Genomic DNA, 19927 nt, shown 5'->3' with positions numbered 1-19927 from the left:
GCAGTTTCCATAATCCAGGACCAGCAAACCAAAGATAATACCTGTTCCAGACAGTCTCGTCACACTTGCTGTGGTATAGTGGCTCTATTCCACAGCAACTAGAGTAAAAACATAAACAGCATATCATTTATCATCTGTTAAAGCATGCTATGTATTTCTTGGGAAAAATACAGAAATCCTTGCAAGTAGGCTACTATCTGTTTCATACAAGGCAGCCTATACCATTCTATTTTTTTGTATTATTGAAATGATTACACTTATTATTGAAAGTGTTGTGCGCAATCCTACTGTATATCATGTCATTGTTGGCACAGACATCCCACTCATCTACTGGGACTAAGGTCAAATCCCCACCCGTCTCATATTGGAGCCTATTCTATGTACAGCATAGGAGGTTGGTGGCACCTTAATTGGGGAGGATGGGCTCGTGGTAATGGATGAAGTGGATTAAGTGGAATGGTATCAAATACATCAAACATGTGGTTTCCAGTTGTTTGATGCCTTTGCATCCTCTCTGGCCATTGTTATGAGCCATCCTCCCCTCTGCAGCCTGTGGTGTACAGTGAGAGATGACATGAAGCAGAACCCTTCTCTACATTCAAAACAACAGCCTAACAAATAACAGTAAAAAGCTTCAGGTTTTTAACGGCCTTGGTATCATATTATGATTTTTCTTAATAGATTTCAGTCGGCCATTTTGACAGAAGACTACGCTATTCACTTTGTTTGGATATTGACTCCCGTTCATCTATGGATTCTCATTCCCCGTAAAAAGAAAGACCAGCATCACGGGGAATATGTTGCCAAGATAGGAAATATTTTATTACAGAGAAAAAAAAAACTTTTCTTCCAAAATATAGAAATCTGTACAACTTTCGCACAATCAATTTACATGAACTGTACAAATTTACAGCAGTTCATCACAACATACCCAAGGAAAAGAAAATGAACACAATAAAGATGTACTGACATGAAATCACACGGTAGAGTAGACAGCTTTTCTTCTTGGGTACGCTCAGATTTTTTAAACGTTTTTCTTGTTTTGTAAGTCAAAAAAAAACAAAGGATAGGTCTATCAGTACAGGGCATGGAAACTGATATTTCTTTTACCAAAACAGATTGGTCCTTGCCAACACTCCCATCACAAATGGCTTCACTTACGAAAATAGTTATCCGTGTTAAAACTAGGAAATGCAAAAGAAATACATCTAAACACCTCAAAACAAATGATTGGCACTTCCCATTGTGTAATGTTATGCATGTATTCTACCATATGGCGTACAATAGCAATAGATTCTAGAATATGTAAAACACCCTAAATGTGAAAGTGGCAATAATTCAAAAATCATTGATGAATCATCGACGACTATTCCCTTCCCGTTTCGCGTCTTAACATGCACAGCTTTTCCAGAAGGGTTTTTATTGAATGTCCGAGGCCTGAGTTTGGTAATACATTCCAGAAGAGACTCCTCGCGTCTCAAAAACGTCACAACTTCAACTTGACATATTTAGTGCATTTTATGTGCTATTACCTCCGACTATTCAAAAACACCTTTCACAACGTTTCTGAAACCTATGTGCGCAAAGGCTGAATGGATGCATTTACAGATCCGATATTGTGGACTAAATCCAATTGTTTTGGTGGTGGTGTTACTGTTGAGAAAGAGATCAAACAATTTCGGCTTCGTTTCCTTTTTGGTAGGTCTAAAAATGAAGTCTGTTCAAATTGGGATAGATGATCAGACTAGGGCGAAAGGGAGGGGGGGGGTGAGATGCTACCTCTGTGACTTTAAAATACATATAGCAAAAAGAGGGACAACTTGCTACGTCTGAAACACAGACCAATCTCATAACAACATCGATAGCTGGCATAATCGAAGTAATAGAGGAGCTGCAAGGTTTTTAAAAAGCTGGTTTTCAACCACGACAACAAAGCTCTGTGCTACTCTCTCAGACATGTCCATCTGGCTCATGTGGAGACACTGCTTTTTCCACAGATTGCTGAAGGAGCACCAGGAGAAATGGAGAGAGGGGGGACAGTGAGGAGGAGGGGTGGATGAGGGAGGATAGGGTGTGCAGTGCATCAACAACCACAGATCCATTACCCATGATCCTCTGTGCTTAGGGAGCTTAAAGCAGCACATGTAGGTCTGATGGGCTGGTGCCCAGCCTGGCCAGCTTAGCGGATAAAATCCCCGAAACCCCACAACCTGTCACATCGTCTGTCTGTTGCGCGGCCAACCAGGAGTGAGTTATAGAACGACTGACACCACCATCATCCTATTGCACCCATGTAAACTAGTTCAGTGCTCAGCCTACGAAACAAAGAAACTTGGACTGTGTACCGTCACTTCCTATCCTTTGACTCCTCTTTGTTGCCTGTCTCTATGTGGGCTCCCAGTGCAGACGGAGTGCATGTGCTGGCTTTGCTCTCCACCGCCAAGAGGGTGTTGGTTGGGTGGAGGTTAGTTTAGAGGGGGCCGGAGGGATTGTAGCTGCCCTGGACGAGAGTATCCGGCCCTGGCCCCCGCACCACCTCCATTCCCTCCCCTGGTGCGGGGATAGATGATATGTGTTACTGCTATCTCCGTACTGCTATTGGGGGGAGGGGGTTGGCTGGTTGGTTAGCTGTGGGTGATATGTGGCACCAGAGGGGCTTCTTGTGTCTGTCTGCCCTGACAGGCACACCTCCAGAGAGGGTCCAGCAGCACCTCGAACCAGGCTGGCTAACATTATGCTGGTTCTCTCTCGGTTCTCCAGAGAATGGCTCATAAGTGTAACATTGAAGTCCTACATTGGGCAACGCACCCCTCACCCAAACTGAGAGACAGAAGAAAGGAGAGGTGTTGAAAGCCTTGGACCCATCTTCAATCACAAAGACAAGAACAAAGTCTAACAAAAACACATGAGAAAGCCTGACAAGGCCATTGGGACTGAGTTGGATAGAAACAGTCAGGGGCGTACAGACTTCCCTCTGGCTACACTCACACACCCCTCGACAGCTGCAGAGAGATCTATCAGAGTTCTATAAGTGTCTCAAATTGCCATCTGTGTGTGTGTGTGTGTGTGTGTGTGTGTGTGTGTGTGTGTGTGTGTGTGTGTGTGTGTGTGTGTGTGTGTGTGTGTGTGTGTGTGTGTGTGTGTGTGTGTGTGTGTGTATGTTGGGGGGGCTTCCGAGACAAGTGCCTTACAAACGGACAACAGACGCCTAACCTGACACGACACCAAACCGCACCTACCTACCAACACCTGAACGGATCTGAATGAAATGCTTACAGTGTGAAATCTTTTTAAAACCTTCAGAGTTACTCTCCCCAATTCTATAGAGTGGGGTCTAGCCTGACGTAAGAGCTGTGAGTAATTTACAACAAAAAAAGGAGGGGAACTCATGAAAGATGACATTGGAGCGAATGGAATGAAGATGGTTTTCTCTAGAAGTACACATCCCACACAATCTAAATGTCAAAAGTGCATTCAATGTCAGGGCCACAACAACCAAAACAAACGATCCAGATTTTGGTGAAAATATAGTGCCACCTATGCTACACTTGGAATTTGGAGAGGGCCAAAGGTCAGGGTGGGGATGGAGGGATATAAACAAAACGAGAACTTGATTGTGAATTTCAAACCAACATTGATCGAAGGGGAGGGGACAAATACCCAGCCCTCCCCAGAAAGCTACACATACATGGTTGGGGGTGTTGGTGGGGTGCGCTGTGACACACTACTGTCCTTAGCAACAGGTGTCACAGCGCATTCCACTGCACTTCCATATGGAGGGGGAGGGGCTTCCTGAAGCTCGACACTGGTATATGGGGCAATAACAACAGGAAGTAGATAAAAGGCTGAAATTTAACGGTATGGTTCTTGACAGCAGTTCCTTGAAGCTTTTGAGAGGGTGATGGGGTGGTGGTGACATGGTACCCATTGTAACCACGTGGAGAAGAAAGTGCAAAGTCAACAATGATAGATCTGTGTAAAAAAAACAAAAACAAAAAGCAGCCCCTTCTCTGCGCTGTGTCTCTGTTCGGTTTCTTGGTTTGTTTTAGCTGCCCCCAACAGCTCCACGCTCCACACAGTCCTCTCCGCGGGGGGAAAAACGAAGCCTCCGGTAGATCCCACAACACAACATAACAGACTATGGAGCGAGGGAGGAGAAAGAAATATCAACCTACAAGGTTTCACCTGGACGATAGGCCACATCCTCTGCCTTTTCTGATCCTTTTTTTCTCTTTTTCATTTCATTTCTTTTTAGCTTTAAAAAGGTTCGCCATCGACCAACTAGGGCGAAACCCACGACCCGACGTGGCGGGTGGCAGCCCTTAGCTGGACATAGTCATCATGTTGTAGGCTTTGGAAGGGCTGGTCCTGCCCAGCATCCCCGCCGCCTCCTTGCAGCTGATGTGACTGTCCACCATGGGGGTCGAGATGACCGCACTGCCTCCCGACGGCGCCGGGGCCACCGGCTGGGACTCGTAGAGCACGCAGATGGAGCCGTCCTCGCCGATGCGGTAGGACACCTCGAAGGGGTCCACCCAGAGGGTGAGCTCACTAGGCAGCAGCAGGTAGAGCTGATTGATGGTCAGGCCGATGCGCTGGCCTGCCTGCCCCACCAGGGGATCCATCTTGTGGTTGATGCGGATGCAGCGGTAGCCCGAGCCCTTACATGGCCTGTCGGGGAACCAGTGGTGCTTGTATTGCTCTGTGGAGAAAGAGAGAGGAGGTTATTATCGGGTTACCATGAGTTTCATCATCATTGGAACACTATTAGGTTACCATGGTATTGCTTGTATTGCCAAAAAAGGGCACAGAGGGGGTAACTGTTGTTCTTCGGTTACCCTATAGTAGAGCCTGTGTAGTTCTGTATGAGGAGACAAGAGAGAGAGGGAGAGAAAGAAAGAGGGATAGATGTAAGAGATGCTGTCTGGTGTTTACAGGTGAGAGCCAGTAAGCTAAATCTCTGCTACTTTCAGACATCTATCTGAGGGAGAAGCGGGGTGCAAAGCTGTCTGTACCTGATCAGCCTGAGTTCCTAGTGTGTGTGTGTGTGTGTGTGTGTGTGTGTGTGTGTGTGTGTGTGTGTGTGTGTGTGTGTTATGCGAGATTAGGATGCATGTGCTTCGATAAACATTGAATATGGTCATGAATTGGGACATAAATGTGATTAATAGCATGATAATAACTGTATGAGGTATCATTGGATTTTAAGTAATTGTATCGCAAATCAAACTATAATCATGTTTTATTTTATTATAGAGTTGCTGGAGTCTAAGGTAATACTGGTTTATGATGTTCTAAGCACACATAACTAATCTATCACCGTTATGGATTACTTACAGATAATAAATGACATGATTCCATGGAAAATGGAAGGAAAAAATGATTGTTTATGTTTTACTGTACTAAACACCCCCCCAATAATGATTGTGGAAAAGTAAAGGTTTTATTCCTTTGTAGGTAATACATGATTCCATTGGAATATCTTATCTGCTTTTTTATCTGATATTTCTATTACCATGTAATGAAGCATCAACTATTTACATTGGTATTTGGATTTCCACTTACTAATGTACGTGTGTGTGTGTGTGTGTGTGTGTGTGTGTGGTATGTGTGTGTCAAACAGACTGCTGACAGGGGCCGGTTTTGTTGTAGCGCAGTAATAAACCATAACAGTCTGCTTATGGGGCTGATAAGCAGCAATAAACTGTTTGTCGCTCTGTAACCGGAGCCTACGTGACACACAGCAGAGAGAGAGAGAGAGAAGTTTGATTGCACAATCCCCTTCTGGCCGAGCGGCACAAAGTCCTCCATCGAACAGAGCGGAGCTGAACAACAACACTGAGGTGGTGAAGTACTGGCCAGCAATCTGGGCTGGAGAACTCCCCCTCTTAAAGCCACACCGTCCCTTTTAATATGACGAGTGTGTCCACATACCCGTTGGTGAGTCACTGTGATAGCATTCGTATGGTATATCTAAAGGGGCGTTAAGTGACAAAATAGGTTGGAAGAAGAGAGAGAGAAAAGAGGTCACATTACTCATTTTAAGGAGAACACGAGAAAGAGAAGAGTTCTCATTCCTTCCCCGTTAACTCATTTTAGAAGACGCGCATGACTGCTGCTTTCATAGTATAATAGTAGCCTAACGGGGAAGAATTAAATTAGAAAACCGCTCCTCAGAAGTCTAAATTAACCTAACACCTCTAACAATACTCACATTTACTGCGTCTTGCGTGTGTTGGTATATATACTGTATGTATGTGTGTTCGATATGCATCAGTGTGTGCATGTGATACCAATCATCCTATTTTTCTCCACTTAAGACTCCTCAGTATCGAGTTACCCCATTGGTGCATGGTGACTAAACTGGCTGTGCTGCCTGCCTGTCTGTTTGCCTGTGAAATGCCTCTGAACTCGGCCAGAGCCCAGAGAACACCTGTCCTGCACAACACCCCTGGTAGATAATGTCTCCTTTGTGTTATCAGTAGAACTCTGTGTACTGCACCCTAATGGAGGGCTTGGCACTCGTGAAAAAGCACCAGGCAGCTACGATGGGACTGAACTTTTGCACCACAAAAGAAACGAGGCCTCCGAGAACAGTCAGAGCGGAGGGGCCTATTCTAAAACCAGGGAACTGGGGAAGAAGAGAGGCTAAAAAAGTAAACGGATGAGTTTCAAATATATATTTTAAATAAAGTAGTTCTCCAGTGCTTATTTAAAGCCAAGTGACCTAAGGATATTATGTGGCAATAAAATGTGTGGAGGCTTTTTATTGAATACACATTTGGATTTGTTTGGGGCGCTATTGGGTGATTTCCACTGGTCTGTGGTGGTGTGGTTGGGGGAATTATGCAGTTTCAGATTGAGTCACTGCTCAAACCTTGGTTAAGCAGGTTACTGGTAAACAGGAAGTCCAAATGGTTTACTAACTAGTTAGACAATGAGCAGTTTCAATGTGGATATTTAGAGCAAGTCCCCCTTCTCCCCCATATACACAAACAACGCCTGTTTATTGAACACACAGACACAATAAGCTGTGATAATGAAGCTGTAAGCAACAGTGAGATGGCTGGCCTACTTCAGCAGCGGCAGGGGGGGCTTCACAGAGCTGGCAGGGGGGGCTTCACAGAGCTGTTTATGTCACTCGGGAAGACAAATGAAAAATGGGGGTGAAGGAGGAGGACAGCCACTTCACAAAGCCCTTTTGCAACTTGTTTTATTAGTAATGTCCTTCCTCCACTCCTCCCCTATGATATCCTCTTCCAGCCCCAACCCCACCGCTACCAACCCCCCACTTACCCTCTGACGGCGGCCATTTTGCTCCGTCTGCCTTCAACTTTGGCTGTTTACAAACAGTGCACTGGCCTAGAGCTATGCTCAGACTACAGCTTCCACTCATTTTCTATGCAAATCCTGCACAAACAAAGCCACTTCCTTGGAAAATGTTTAGTTGAAAATAGCATTGTAAACTAAAGAGTTTGTTGAATAGAAATAAACAATTCTGTAACCTGATATGCTAAAATTATATGAATTTGAACGTGAATGGCTTTGCAGATGACACAGCTGTTGCAAAACATGTTCAAATTGAGGTCATGGTGTTCAGTGTTTAGAGGGACAGACACTTGGTGTTAACTTGCAGACGTATGCCAGTTTTAGACTGTTAAAACTGTCTGTATATTCACAACGGGAAATATAAATAAAAAATAATGTCAGTGGTTTGTACAAAAACAAATGCAGTGAATAACGCATAGTATAGTGGCTGTGTCGATCAATGTATGTGTCCGTATTACAGTTAACGTTATTCACTTAGCCAGAATGTCTACACTAGAACATATTGTTAAGAAATGGCTTTTCTTTACTCATACATGTTCGTCAACGGCGGGAATCTATACGGGCTATTTATTCTGCATGTGTTATTTACCTGTTGGTTCTCTAATTTCGATTCGATTGAGGCTCGCTCAAGAGAATCGAGTAAAACATGTAGGCGGCTATAATACTCTTATAACAAAGATAACCAGGATGCTGTGGGTCTGTTATTTTCCTGATCGAAATGTTATAATATACTTTTTTTTTGCCTGCTCAAATTCATATCATCCTACATTTTATTGTCTGCATTACGTAATTCGATAGCCTAATTCAATTCACCGAGTACAGATTTCCCCCATCGTTATGTTAATTAAGAGTTTATCGACCAACTGAACAGGTACTATCGAAAGGTGCACTTCCTTGTTGGAACAAATCAAGTCGGGTTTATTCCACGTTATTACAATGTAACTAAACCCGAAACATGAATAAGGCGAAGATGTATCTGTATATAGCATGGTTGATTCGCTCGACTGAAGATTGTTGATTGAAGATTGCTGTTCACCTTATTTATGTCTTTTTTTCCGTGCGCAAATGGTCGGGGGGCGCTTGTGTTACTTTGTGAACAGAGACGCAAATCCCCTTCGGAATGGGATTAAAACACAACAATTCGTTAACATCATATTCTTAACACACAACATGACACATCAACAGAGGTCATAATCTAAAGTAGCCTTGGAAACGTAGGACAAAACAAGAAGCACATGTCTTACCTGACAAAATATCCTGTAAACTTGCGCTGAATGATTGAAGCTGTCTGTCATTTACGTGTCCTTTTATCCGCAGAAATCTCGACAGAAACCCGACCGCGGCGCTAATCTCTGGTTTCATCGTTCCCCGAGCACAAAGGGTATGCATTGAGAAGGCAACTGCGACGACGATTCGTGCGCTTTTCCTACATATGATTCCGAAAATGATTCGTTGTTTTTCTCTCCACGTTCGGATAACGATCCGTGTCTTTCGCTTGTTTTATTTCTCTGGCGCCTATGCTGGTCATTTATTAGTCGAGGTAGGGACGTTTCGGAGGGTACTACGTGTGCCAGGACGGTACAGTGTGGTGACGGCTGTTGGGAAATAGAGGGGTCTTTCTCTAGGATGCCACGTTGAGGCACCCTTTCAATGTCACTTTACTCCACCAGAGTGAACGAATGTGTTGGAGGAAAGGGGTTTTATATCGCCCCCGCCGTCGGAGGAAAGCGACAGCGCGCAGCTACAACAACAAAAAAAGGCTCGCCAATCCCGTCCGCACCGACGGCCTGACGAGCCCATAGGAGGAGTGGACTGTTCGCCTCAACGCTCTGAAAATAAACAGACCACGTGAGAGCAAAATACAAGCATGAAAATTAACCCCTTATATTGTGCTCCCATCGAAAACAACAACATCTTGCACTGGGTTTTCAGTTATTTCATAAAACGGACAGAATAATTATGGTTAGGTTCAATGTGCATTAGTGCGTAATTAAGCACACAATTTTGGATACGGTTATGCTCATGATTGTTGGTATTCAAGGCATGCTGTACATGTTGTTGTCATAGTTGCTCTTGCAGGCCATTGTTTGAATCTAGTGTCTGTAGTATAGGGGTTTACCATAATCACTTCCAGTAATTCCCTAATACACACAAATGATTGCAGAGTCAGACACAAAATGACGTATTTCAAACAGGTTGATCCTCTCTCCCCTTGGTTCCCTCTCCGTGGTTCTGCTTTTACTGAACTAAACTCTGGCTTTGGGTTTCTTTGCCAATGGAGGTTGGTGAAAGGAACTATAGGAGGACAGGATCCACTGGTGGTCAGTCAATGAGGATTCCCTCATACAGGATGTGTCACGACTTCCGCCGAAGTCGGCTCCTCTCCTTGTTCGGGCGGCGTTCAGCGGTCAACGTGACCGGCTTTCTAGCCATCGCCGCTCCATTTTCATTGATCTATTTGTTTTGTCTTGTTTTGCACACCTGGTTTGCATTTCCCAATCACACTGCATGTATTTATTCCTCTGTTCCCCCTCATGTCTTTGTGTGATATTGTTTGTGTTACGTGTCATGTTTGACGCGCCAGACTGGTGTTCGTATATTCCGTGTTTTGTCACGAGGTATGTTGATTTGTTTGAACATAATTATCGTGACTGTTTGCGCGTTTTGCACTTTTGCCAATTGGCTGGAGGTGTTGATGCCGTGGTGCCCGTCTGTTGGTTTCTCCTGCCTCAATAAAGTGTGCACCTGTTCACAACTCTGCTCTCCTGCACCTGACTCCGCTCCCAGTACGCACACATCTGACAGGATGCAATACACACTTTTCTGAGTTTGACATACACTACCGTTTGTGTATGACTTTGGGTATTCCACATTTACACTGCCTGTAAATTAGGTACAGAAATTACACAAACATTGATTTACAATTATTACTGGGAGTAGGCCAATACCCTTTAGGTAAATTCTTCTTGATAAAAAGAAAGATGGAAATGGCTTACGGTGCCACAATTCATTTCATTTCAGAGAGCGAAATCATTCACCCTAATGGCCTGCAGCGCCACAATTCATTACAGAGAACGACATCATTCACACAATGGCCAGTCTTTATTTATTACAGAGGAAAAGAGTGAGAAATTGCTACTCACACCACATGGGGGAAAAGACACATATAGAGACAGAGAGCGAGGGACAGAGACTTAAGCCAAAGAAGGCTGGAACAAGGTGAGAAACGATGTTAATGAATAACCAGAGCTGAGGAATTCCCCTGACTTTCCATCTCAGATAAAGAAAGTAAAAGAGAGACAATGAAGATTGGGAGATGGGAGTCAAGGAGTGAGAGAAATTATGAAAATGTCAGGTGACATACTGTCATGTTTATACAATCCTTAGGTGCAGCCAGAAGTGATGGGGGGGGGGTCTATACTGTTACATATCACAATGTTATTTTTGCACGATATTATATTGATATTTGAATCCAAGTATAGAATTGATTTTACTAGGTAACGTCAGCTAGCTTTAGCCTGCTGTACCTGCGCCAAAACTCTGGTGTTTTTCAACCTATAGTTTGTTCTCCATCTTTAAAAGAAAAATAGGGAGCCATCATTTCAGCACTTTTATTTCCATGACTGGTCTAAACTCATTTTCTCATGCTCTCTCGTCTCTCTGCAGCAGACATATAGTGAAAATATGTTTGGCACCTAAGTATCGTGATAATATCGTATCGTGAGGTCCCTGGCAATTCCCAGCCCTAGTAGCCAGCCACTGGCGGAGGCTGTAATGTGTTGCCAGATGTAGCCAGACCAGGGTGGGGTATCCTGCCCTAATGCTTTGCCTGCCTACAGTCAAACCCAATGAATGGGGCCGTTTATCTTGAACCACACATGAAGAGTGTAGGGAAAGAATGTCAGCTCAGGATCAAGCGGAGAGAGAGACCGAGAGAGTAGAGAGAGCAAGAGAGAACTGGATGCCCACTGGAGTTTGTGTGTGTGTGTGTGTGTGTTTTTCTCCACAAACACACTGACTCACAGTGCTGACTGAGAGGACATGGATACACACACAGTCATGCAAACAGTTGCACACACATACACGCACAAAAAACACACACACACAAACACATACACACGGCTGTGGGTCACTGCAAAGCTAAACCAACAGTGTCTGGTCAACAAGAGCAGACCCAGAGAGAAGAGAGAGCCCTTATACATTCTCATACCCACAACAGCCTGATTTAACTATGTTGCCTAAATGTTGTGGAAACATTGATTGCTGTGCTTCTGCGGGTTTGAACAGGTATCTGACAGCTTTGTGACTACTGTAGCCTATATCCCCTTTGCTCTGAAAATAAAAGGATTTCTACATGTTTTCCTAACATTAGGCAGAGCTCCCTAATCATGTACTACTTCAGACATAGAGTACAAAATCTTCAAAGTCTAGGTTAAAATAACAACCACACAGGCATGGCCTAGTTTATGGAAAATTACACTAGCTGGTTCACGTGAAAGTAAAGTGTTTGGGTGTGGCACAGACAGGGTTAATGAAGACAGAAAACAAAACTGCTGGGGAACTTTCCACGCTCCTCCCCCTTTTTGATCCAGACCTACAGATATACAGGGAAGTAACTCATCCCCCGCAAACCACTAACTTTCCATGACTCCCGTGTCTTCTCCCCGAGCTCAGTGGAGCTATGCTTTGACTGCAGGAGGTGGTTCTGGGAATGGAGTGGAATAGGACTATTTTGTTGTGTGGCTTGAAATTACACACACGCACACACACACACACATCTATGTTGAAAGAAAGCTTAGAGAGTAAGTTTAGGTTTCTACAGTACTTCTGCATTTGGTCACAATTTGTTTATATTCACAGCTACATGTATTTGCAGTATCAGTAGTCATTTTTCAAAGATAAAGTGAATATATGAGGCCCAAAACAAAGGCCTAGAGACGACAGGCTCCGTGTGTTGTTATTCTCAAAGGTACAAGGCTGACTTCCATCGTAATGTATAATAACCGATCCATAAATACTTAGCTAAGTCTCCATATTTATTGGCATGAATGTCTCTATCCCTCTCACGCCTAGTAGTCTTAGTTTACTGACTCAGTACCTTGTTATTCCAGAGTCAGGAATTTGTGCTTGAATCATATCATGCATGTATAGGCCTATCTACGTGCATACATCTATGTTAATCCATATGTATCCCACTATATTTAACCCCCTGTTTGTATGTGTGTCTCTTCCTGACTGGCTGTATATTAATAGAGGGACGTTTGAAGCCTAGCGGGGCCAGCTATTTGGGCCCCTGAGTGGCGCAGCGTTCTAAGGCACAGCATCTCAGTGGTAGAGGCATCACTACAGACCCTGGTTAGATTCCAGGCCATGATTGGGAGTCCCATAGGGCGGCGCACATTTGGCCCAACGTCGTCCGGGTTAGGGTTTGGCCAGGGTAGACCGTCATTGTAAAAAATAATTTGTTCTTAACTGACTTGCCTAGTTAAATAAAGTTTAATAAAAAGCTATGGGGAGCATGGGTCAAATCTGCATCAGACTCTTCCAGAACATTATATAACAGTTTATATAGTATTCTTATTTAAGGTCATACTCCAAGACACTGTCCCTAATGGCCCCCTATTGTCACGCCTCGGTCTTAGTATTTTGTGTTTTCGTTAATTAGTTGGTCAGGCCAGGGTGTGACATGGGTTTATGTTGTTGTATTTCGTATTGGGGTTTTGTAGTTATTGGGATTGCGGCTGAGTAGGGGTGTTGTATAGGCTTGGCTTCCTGAGGCGGTTCTCAATCAGAGTCAGGTGATTCTCGTTGTCTCTGATTGGGAACCGTATTTAGGTAGCCTGGGTTTCACTTTGTATTTCGTGGGTGATTGTTCCTGTCTCTGTGTAGTGTTCACCACATAGGCTGTAATTAGTTTTCACGTTCCGTTTGTTGTTTTGTATTTATTTAAGTTATTTCATGTATCACTATCTTCTACATTAAAGACATGACTAACCACCACGCTGCATTTCGGTCCGACTCTCTTTCAACAAACGAAGAACGCCGTTACACCTATTCCTTACATAGTGTAGTACTTTGGGCCCTGGTCAAAAGCAGTGCACTAAATAGGGAATAGGGTGCCATTTGGGATACATACTAGATGACGAGAGATACTTGACCCTCTCATCTTTCAGTGTAATAAAACAAGGGCCCCAGACTTAGCTGTTTAAAGTGGCGCGGGGGTGATACCCTTCATCAAGCATGATGTTGCAGCCATGTTAGTTAATTCCAGTAAAAGTGTGGGCTGAAATCTCTTCAATTACAGTATCAGTCTGTTTTGTGGTTCAACCATGGGGCAGATGTTTGCTTGTAAACAGGTACACCACATGTGCCCAATTCTATGAACAGTATATGTGTCAATGCACATATGTAGATCAATGTGTCCAGTATCTGGGTTTTTGCATGTTTGTGTGTGTCTACTTTTGAGTGTGTGTTGTGGTGGTTAGGGTGTTGTAGGGTGAATGAAGTCTTAGTTAGGCTGGAGTTACACGAAGCAACTTGGACTCAACATTGGTTGCTTGCAAATAGGTTTCTTCTTGATTGAACCCCTCTGCACTAATAAGGAACTCATCTGCAACTTAGTTGCATCCAGTGGTTGTGACTAGTACAACATGGAGTACAGCTACGGACGAGATTTACCGTTGAACTACCGCAAGAGTTTGAATTTCCATTTTGAATCCTGATGAGTCGAATATCACTTAGATTTGCTCAAAGTAAAAATCTATGGTTTCACTGGCGATTGATATTTTATCAGAAATAAACAGTGTAATGTTGCTTGTATGCATAGACACTGCTTCACAATGCTAGCGAACTAACGTCATATCTAGGTAAACAAACAGTAGTATACAATGTATTTATTCATATTTATCATATCAGGTAAATCGCGCTTGCGATTTGGGAAATGCACTACAATGTATCCAATTAATTGCCAGTGCACAGATACAATATAAACAAGCCAATTTGTCCTGCTAAATGCCGATGCATTTATTAAAACAATGTCCCCCTATTGACCACCTGTTGACGACACATTGCGTGTCATACCTGATATCCGTCTCCAACACATCGTCTGACTTCAAAAACGTCCAAGCTCGCAGTAGTTCAATGGTAAATCTCGTCCGTAGCTCTACTCCAACTAGTCACAATTTTGTGCAACAAGTCGCAGGCAACAGTCAACCAAAACGAATGCGTTTCTCACATGATCCATTCGTGATTTAAAAACGCAACCCAGTTGTCATGTCAACACAGCTATCAGGCAGTGCTGTGTGAACGACTATTGCAGGGTTTGTAATGTCATGAAAAGTCATGGAATTTATTGTATTAGGCCTGGAAAAGTTTGGGAAAATAATCAAATCTGAAAAGTTTTTTAAAAGTCATGGAAATTAATGTAATAATTTCTGGTCATTTAATTTATTTAGGAACAGCATTTTAATATGATATCAATCACATCAAAATCAACATCAAAATCTACATATTAGCCAGGATCGGAATACGACACAATAGCTCATCTGTGTGTGGCATCAAATGCATGTGTGTGTGTGGGCAGTTGCTGAAGGAGAGAGAGACGCCTGGGCATTACAGCAGCAGATAGGCCTATAAAATATAATAGTGAACAGATCTAGGTAGCCAATTCAAAACATTTCTTGTAGCCTGGCTAGTTCTCGCTCTAGTTTAGCTATTATGTCATTTTTTCGGCATATGCCAAAATAAATTCCTGAGGCGCGGCGGGCTGCCACACTGGTTGCCCGGGGAGCTGTTGTTGTGGGGGGTTAACAGCCATGCTCAAAGGCACAACAGCAGGCAATGACATCTAGGATCTGATACCAGCAACCCTTTGGTTAACAGCTCACTTCCCGCAGGATTTTCCCATCGGACCCGGGATTTGAAATGGCAAACCTCCGTTTGCTGACTCGCCTCTCTAACCCCCAGGCTACCTGCCGCCACAAATTGACATCATGGAAATTTGGTTAAAGGTCATGGACAAGTCATGGAAAAGTCATGAAACTCATCTGTCTAAACCCTGCTATTGATAAAATAGACATTAATTGTATAAATAAATATTGGCCTCATGGCTAGTTAAAGTTTATGTACATAGTATGGCAGTCAATAAATATCATTTTCAAAGTGAACCCAAACCTCTCCCTGACCAGTTTCAACTGAAATTATCCACCATGAACTGTGCTAGCTAGCTTGCTAATTTCTTGGTAGCTTGGTTAGCTCATTGCTAACTGTGTTGGTGTTTGCAATGTCATTTTGGCTAGATACACTATATATACAAAAGTACGTGGACACCCCTTCAAATTCGTGGATTCGACTAATTCAGCCACACCCGTTGTTCACAGGTGTATAAAATCGAGCACACAGCCATGCAAACATTGGCAGTAGAATGGCTTTACTGAACAAGTCAGTTCATCACATTTCTGCCATGCTAGAGCTGCCCGGTAAATTGTAAGTGCTGTTATTGTGAATTGGAAACGTTTAGGAGCAACAACGGCTCAGCCGCGAAGTGGTAGGCCACACAAGCTCATAGAACGGAACTGCAGAGTGCAGAAGCACATAGGGCGTAAAATTGTCTGTCCTTGGTTGCAACACTCACTACCGAGTTCAAAACTGCCTCTGGAAGCACCGTCAACACAAGACTGTTAGTCGGGAGCTTCATGAAATGGGTTTCTATGGCCTAGCAGCCAAAGATCACCATGCACAATGCCTAGAGTTGGCTGAAGTGGTAAAGTTTGGTGGAGGAGGAATAATGTTCTGGGGCTGTTTTTCATTGGTTTGGGCTAGCACCTTAGTTCCAGTGAAGGGAAATCTTAACACTACAGCATACAATGGCATTCGTGATGATTCTGTGCTTCCAACTTTGTGGCAACAGTTTATGGAATGCCCTTTCCTGTTTCTGCAGGACAATGGCCCCTTCCCCACGCAAGGTCCATTCAGAAATGGTTTATTGAGATCAGTGTGGAAGAACTAGACTGACCTGCACAGAGCCCTGACCTCAAGCCCATCGAAATCCTTTGTGATGAATTGGAACGCCGACTGTGAGCCAGGCCTATTCGCCCAACATCAGCGCCCCACCTCACTAATGCTTGTGGCTGAATGGAAGCAAGTCCCACGCAGCAATGTTCCAACATCTAGTGGAAAGCCTTCCCAGAAGAGTGGAGGCTGTTATAGCAGCAAAGGGGGGACCAACTCCATATTTATTCCCATAAGTTTGGAATGAGATGTTCGACAAGCAGGTGTCCACATACTTTTGGTCATGTAGTGTAGCTGGTACAGACTGCATTTTGTCTATATCCAGGTTGTTACAATTACTAAACATTTGGATAAACAAATAAATTGTGAAACCACAATGTAATGCAGCAGATGACATAACGTGGGAAACAGACAAACTGGGTCTGGGTCGTATTCATTGGGCACCAGACGGAAGAAAACATATTGAAACAGAGAGGGACTTTTCCAGTAACAAACAATATTTATCATTTTCTGTGTCAAAACATTTTGCTACGGTGTGCCCTACTGAACACATCCCTGATGACTCCAGTCCCACAGGAAATCTACTGCTTTGTGCTGTCTTGTGTTCATGGGGATATTAGATAAACAGGAAAAATGGAATCCAGCAAAAGATTATGAGATGATTTGAAGATTGTAAGGTCCATGTACACATTCATAGTATATTGTTCCCCAGTTGTATTACAGACTGGTACGGACTAGTAATGTTGGTGATCCAGGTAAACATGTGAGAAAAATGTTAATCTTGGCAATTAAGTGAGTATAATGATTATAGTTCTGTATTAATAAAAGTGGCATGTGTCTTCAGTGATGTCAAAATGGTTATATTTGCATTAAATTGCTTTTAGGCTGGTACGCACGCGCGCACACACACACACACACACACACACACACACACACACACACACACACACACACACACACACACACACACACACACACACACACACACACACACACACACACACACAGTTATCAGGTAGGCTTTTTAGTTGGGGGGATGACGCCACTCCTTGAACAGCCGTCTCTTTAAGTGCTGAGTGGGCGTGTGCGCGTACATGAGTCAACACAAAACCAATGACTGTGCCGGAGCATGACTCACCCTTTAAACAGGCTCAAACAGCTGGTGATCAGATAGAGCTTGGGCCTACCACAGTCAGCATGCCATGCCACCAACGGCATCCGTCTCTGGGTAAGACTGTTGGGTTAGCCTATCTCCGTCCACCTCACTTTAACATCTGTGGAGATAGATAGATAGATAGATAGATAGATAGATAGATAGATAGATAGATAGATAGATAGATAGATAGATAGATAGATAGATAGATAGATAGATAGATAGATAGATAGAGAGATGCATGTTTTTTTTTACTGAAGAATGTGTTTGTTTTATAGAATTGTGTTTTTTATTTTGTATTTGTTGACTATATAGACATGTATAGTGTAATTGATGACTATATAGACACGTATAGTGTAATTGATGACTATATAGACATGTATAGTGTAATTGATGACTATATAGACATGTATAGTGTAATTGATGACTATATAGACATGTATAGTGTAATTGATGACTATATTGACTCGGTCTCAACCTTTAAGTCTTTACTGAAGACTCATCTCTTCAGTGGGTCATATGATTGAGTGTAGTCTGGCCCAGGAGTGTGAAGGTGAACGGAAAGGCCCTGGAGCAACAAACTGCCCTTGTTGTCTCTGCCTGGCCGGTTCCCCTCTTTCCACTGGGATTCTCTGCCTCTAACTCTATTACAGGGGCTGAGTCATTGGCTTACTGGTGCTCTTTCTTGCAGTCCCAAGGTGGGGTGCGTCACTTGAGTGGGTTGAGTCACCGATGTGATCTTCCTGCCTGGGTTGGTGCCCCCCCCTTGGGTTGTGCCGTGGCGGAGATCTTTGTGGGCTATACTCGGCCTTGTCTCAGGATGGTAAGTTGGTGGTTGAAGATATCCCTCTAATGGTGTGGGGGCTGTGTTTTGGCAAAGTGGGTGGGGTTATATCCTTCCTGTTTGGCCCTGTCTGGGAGTATCATCGGATGGGGCCACAGTGTCTCCTGACACCTCCTGTCTCAGCCTCCAGTATTTATGCTGCAGTAGTTTATGTGTCGGGGGGCTAGGGTCAGTTTGTTATATCTGGAGTACTTCTCCTGTCTTATCCGGTGTCCTGTGTGAATTTAAGTATGCTCTCTCTAATTCTCTTTCTCTCTTTCTTTCTTTCTCTCTCTTGGAGGACCTGAGCCCTAGGACCATGCCTCAGGACTACCTGGCATGATGACTCCTTGCTGTCCCCAGTCCACCTGGCTGTGCTGCTGCTCCAGTTTCAACTGTTCTGCCTGCGGCTATGGAATCCTGACCTGTTCACCGGACGTGCTACCTGTCCCAGATCTATTATTTGACCATTCTGGTCATTTATGAACATTTGAACATCTTGGCCATGTTCTGTTATAATCTCCACCCGGCCCATCAGAAGAGGACTGGTCACCCCTCATAGCCTGGTTCCTCTCTAGGTTTCTTCCTAGGTTTTGGCCTTTCTAGGGAGTTTTTCCTAGCCAACGTGCTTCAACACCTGCATTGCTTGCTGTCTGGGGTTTTAGGCTGGGTTTCTGTACAGCACTTTGAGATATCAGCTGATGTACGAAGGGCTATATAAATACATTTGATTTGATTTGATTTATACTGTAATTGATTACTATATAGACATGTATAGTGTAATTGATAACTATATAGACATGTATAGTGTAAATGATGACTATATAGACACACATAGTGTAATTGTTGACTATATAGACATGTATAGTGTAATTGTTGACTATATAGACATGTATAGTGTAATTGATGACTATATAGACATGTATAGTGTAATTGTTGACTATATAGACATGTATGGTGTAATTGATGACTATATTGACACACATAGTGTAATTGATGGCTATATAGACACGTATAGTGTAAATCATGACTATATTGACATGTATAGTGTAATTGATGACTATATAGACATGTATAGTGTAATTGATGACTATATAGACATGTATAGTGTAATTGATGACTATATAGACTATAATATGACTAAATAGACATGTATAGTGTAATTGATGACTATATAGACATGTATAGTGTAATTGATTACTATATTGACATGTATAGTGTAATTGATTACTATATAGACATGTATAGTGTAATTGATTACTATATAGACATGTATAGTGTAATTGATGACTATATAGACATGTATAGTGTAATAGACATGATAGTGTACTATATAGACATGTATAGTGTAATTGATGACTATATAGACATGTATAGTGTAATTGATGACTATATAGACATGTATAGTGTAATTGATTACTATATAGACATGTATAGTGTAATTGATGACTATATAGACATGTATAGTGTAATTGACTATATAGACATATATGTAATTGATGACTATATAGACATGTATAGTGTAATTGATGACTATATAGACATGTATAGTGTAATTGATTGACTATATAGACATGTATAGTGTAATTGATGACTATATAGACATGTATAGT

At 43.0% G+C, this 19927-nt stretch overlaps 1 protein-coding gene and 1 long non-coding RNA gene across 2 annotated transcripts; one reads left to right on the top strand and one right to left on the bottom strand.

Moving 5' to 3' along the window:
* Positions 1 to 796: 796 nt before the first annotated feature.
* On the bottom strand, positions 797 to 9031 carry LOC135515706 (protein BTG1-like). The gene is made up of 2 exons (XM_064939391.1): positions 8574 to 9031; positions 797 to 4702 (listed from the first exon to the last, which is right to left on the bottom strand). The coding sequence occupies exons 1-2, from the start codon at positions 8716 to 8718 to the stop codon at positions 4323 to 4325; spliced, it is 525 nt and encodes a 174-aa protein (XP_064795463.1). The 5' UTR covers positions 8719 to 9031; the 3' UTR covers positions 797 to 4322.
* An 8463-nt stretch (positions 9032 to 17494) lies between these two features.
* LOC135515282 (uncharacterized) lies at positions 17495 to 19438 on the top strand. Its single transcript, XR_010451775.1, has 3 exons — positions 17495 to 17566; positions 18183 to 18314; positions 18616 to 19438. It is a non-coding gene; the product is annotated as an uncharacterized LOC135515282 (long non-coding RNA).
* Positions 19439 to 19927: the final 489 nt, after the last annotated feature.

This window comes from Oncorhynchus masou, chromosome 27, assembly GCF_036934945.1.
Source record: "Oncorhynchus masou masou isolate Uvic2021 chromosome 27, UVic_Omas_1.1, whole genome shotgun sequence".
Lineage (NCBI taxonomy): Eukaryota > Metazoa > Chordata > Actinopteri > Salmoniformes > Salmonidae > Oncorhynchus > Oncorhynchus masou.
The sequence above is the reverse complement of the archived record's forward strand: the minus strand, read 5'-3'. Positions and strand labels throughout refer to the sequence as shown.

Excerpts from the sequence above, each read along its gene's own strand:
- LOC135515706 (XM_064939391.1), bottom strand. The coding sequence starts at position 8,718 with ATGCATACCCTTTGTGCTCGGGGAACGATGAAACCAGAGATTAGCGCC. Across the intron at positions 4,703-8,573 it reads TTTACAGGATATTTTGTCAG|AGCAATACAAGCACCACTGG; the intron begins GTAAGACATGTG and ends CTTTCTCCACAG.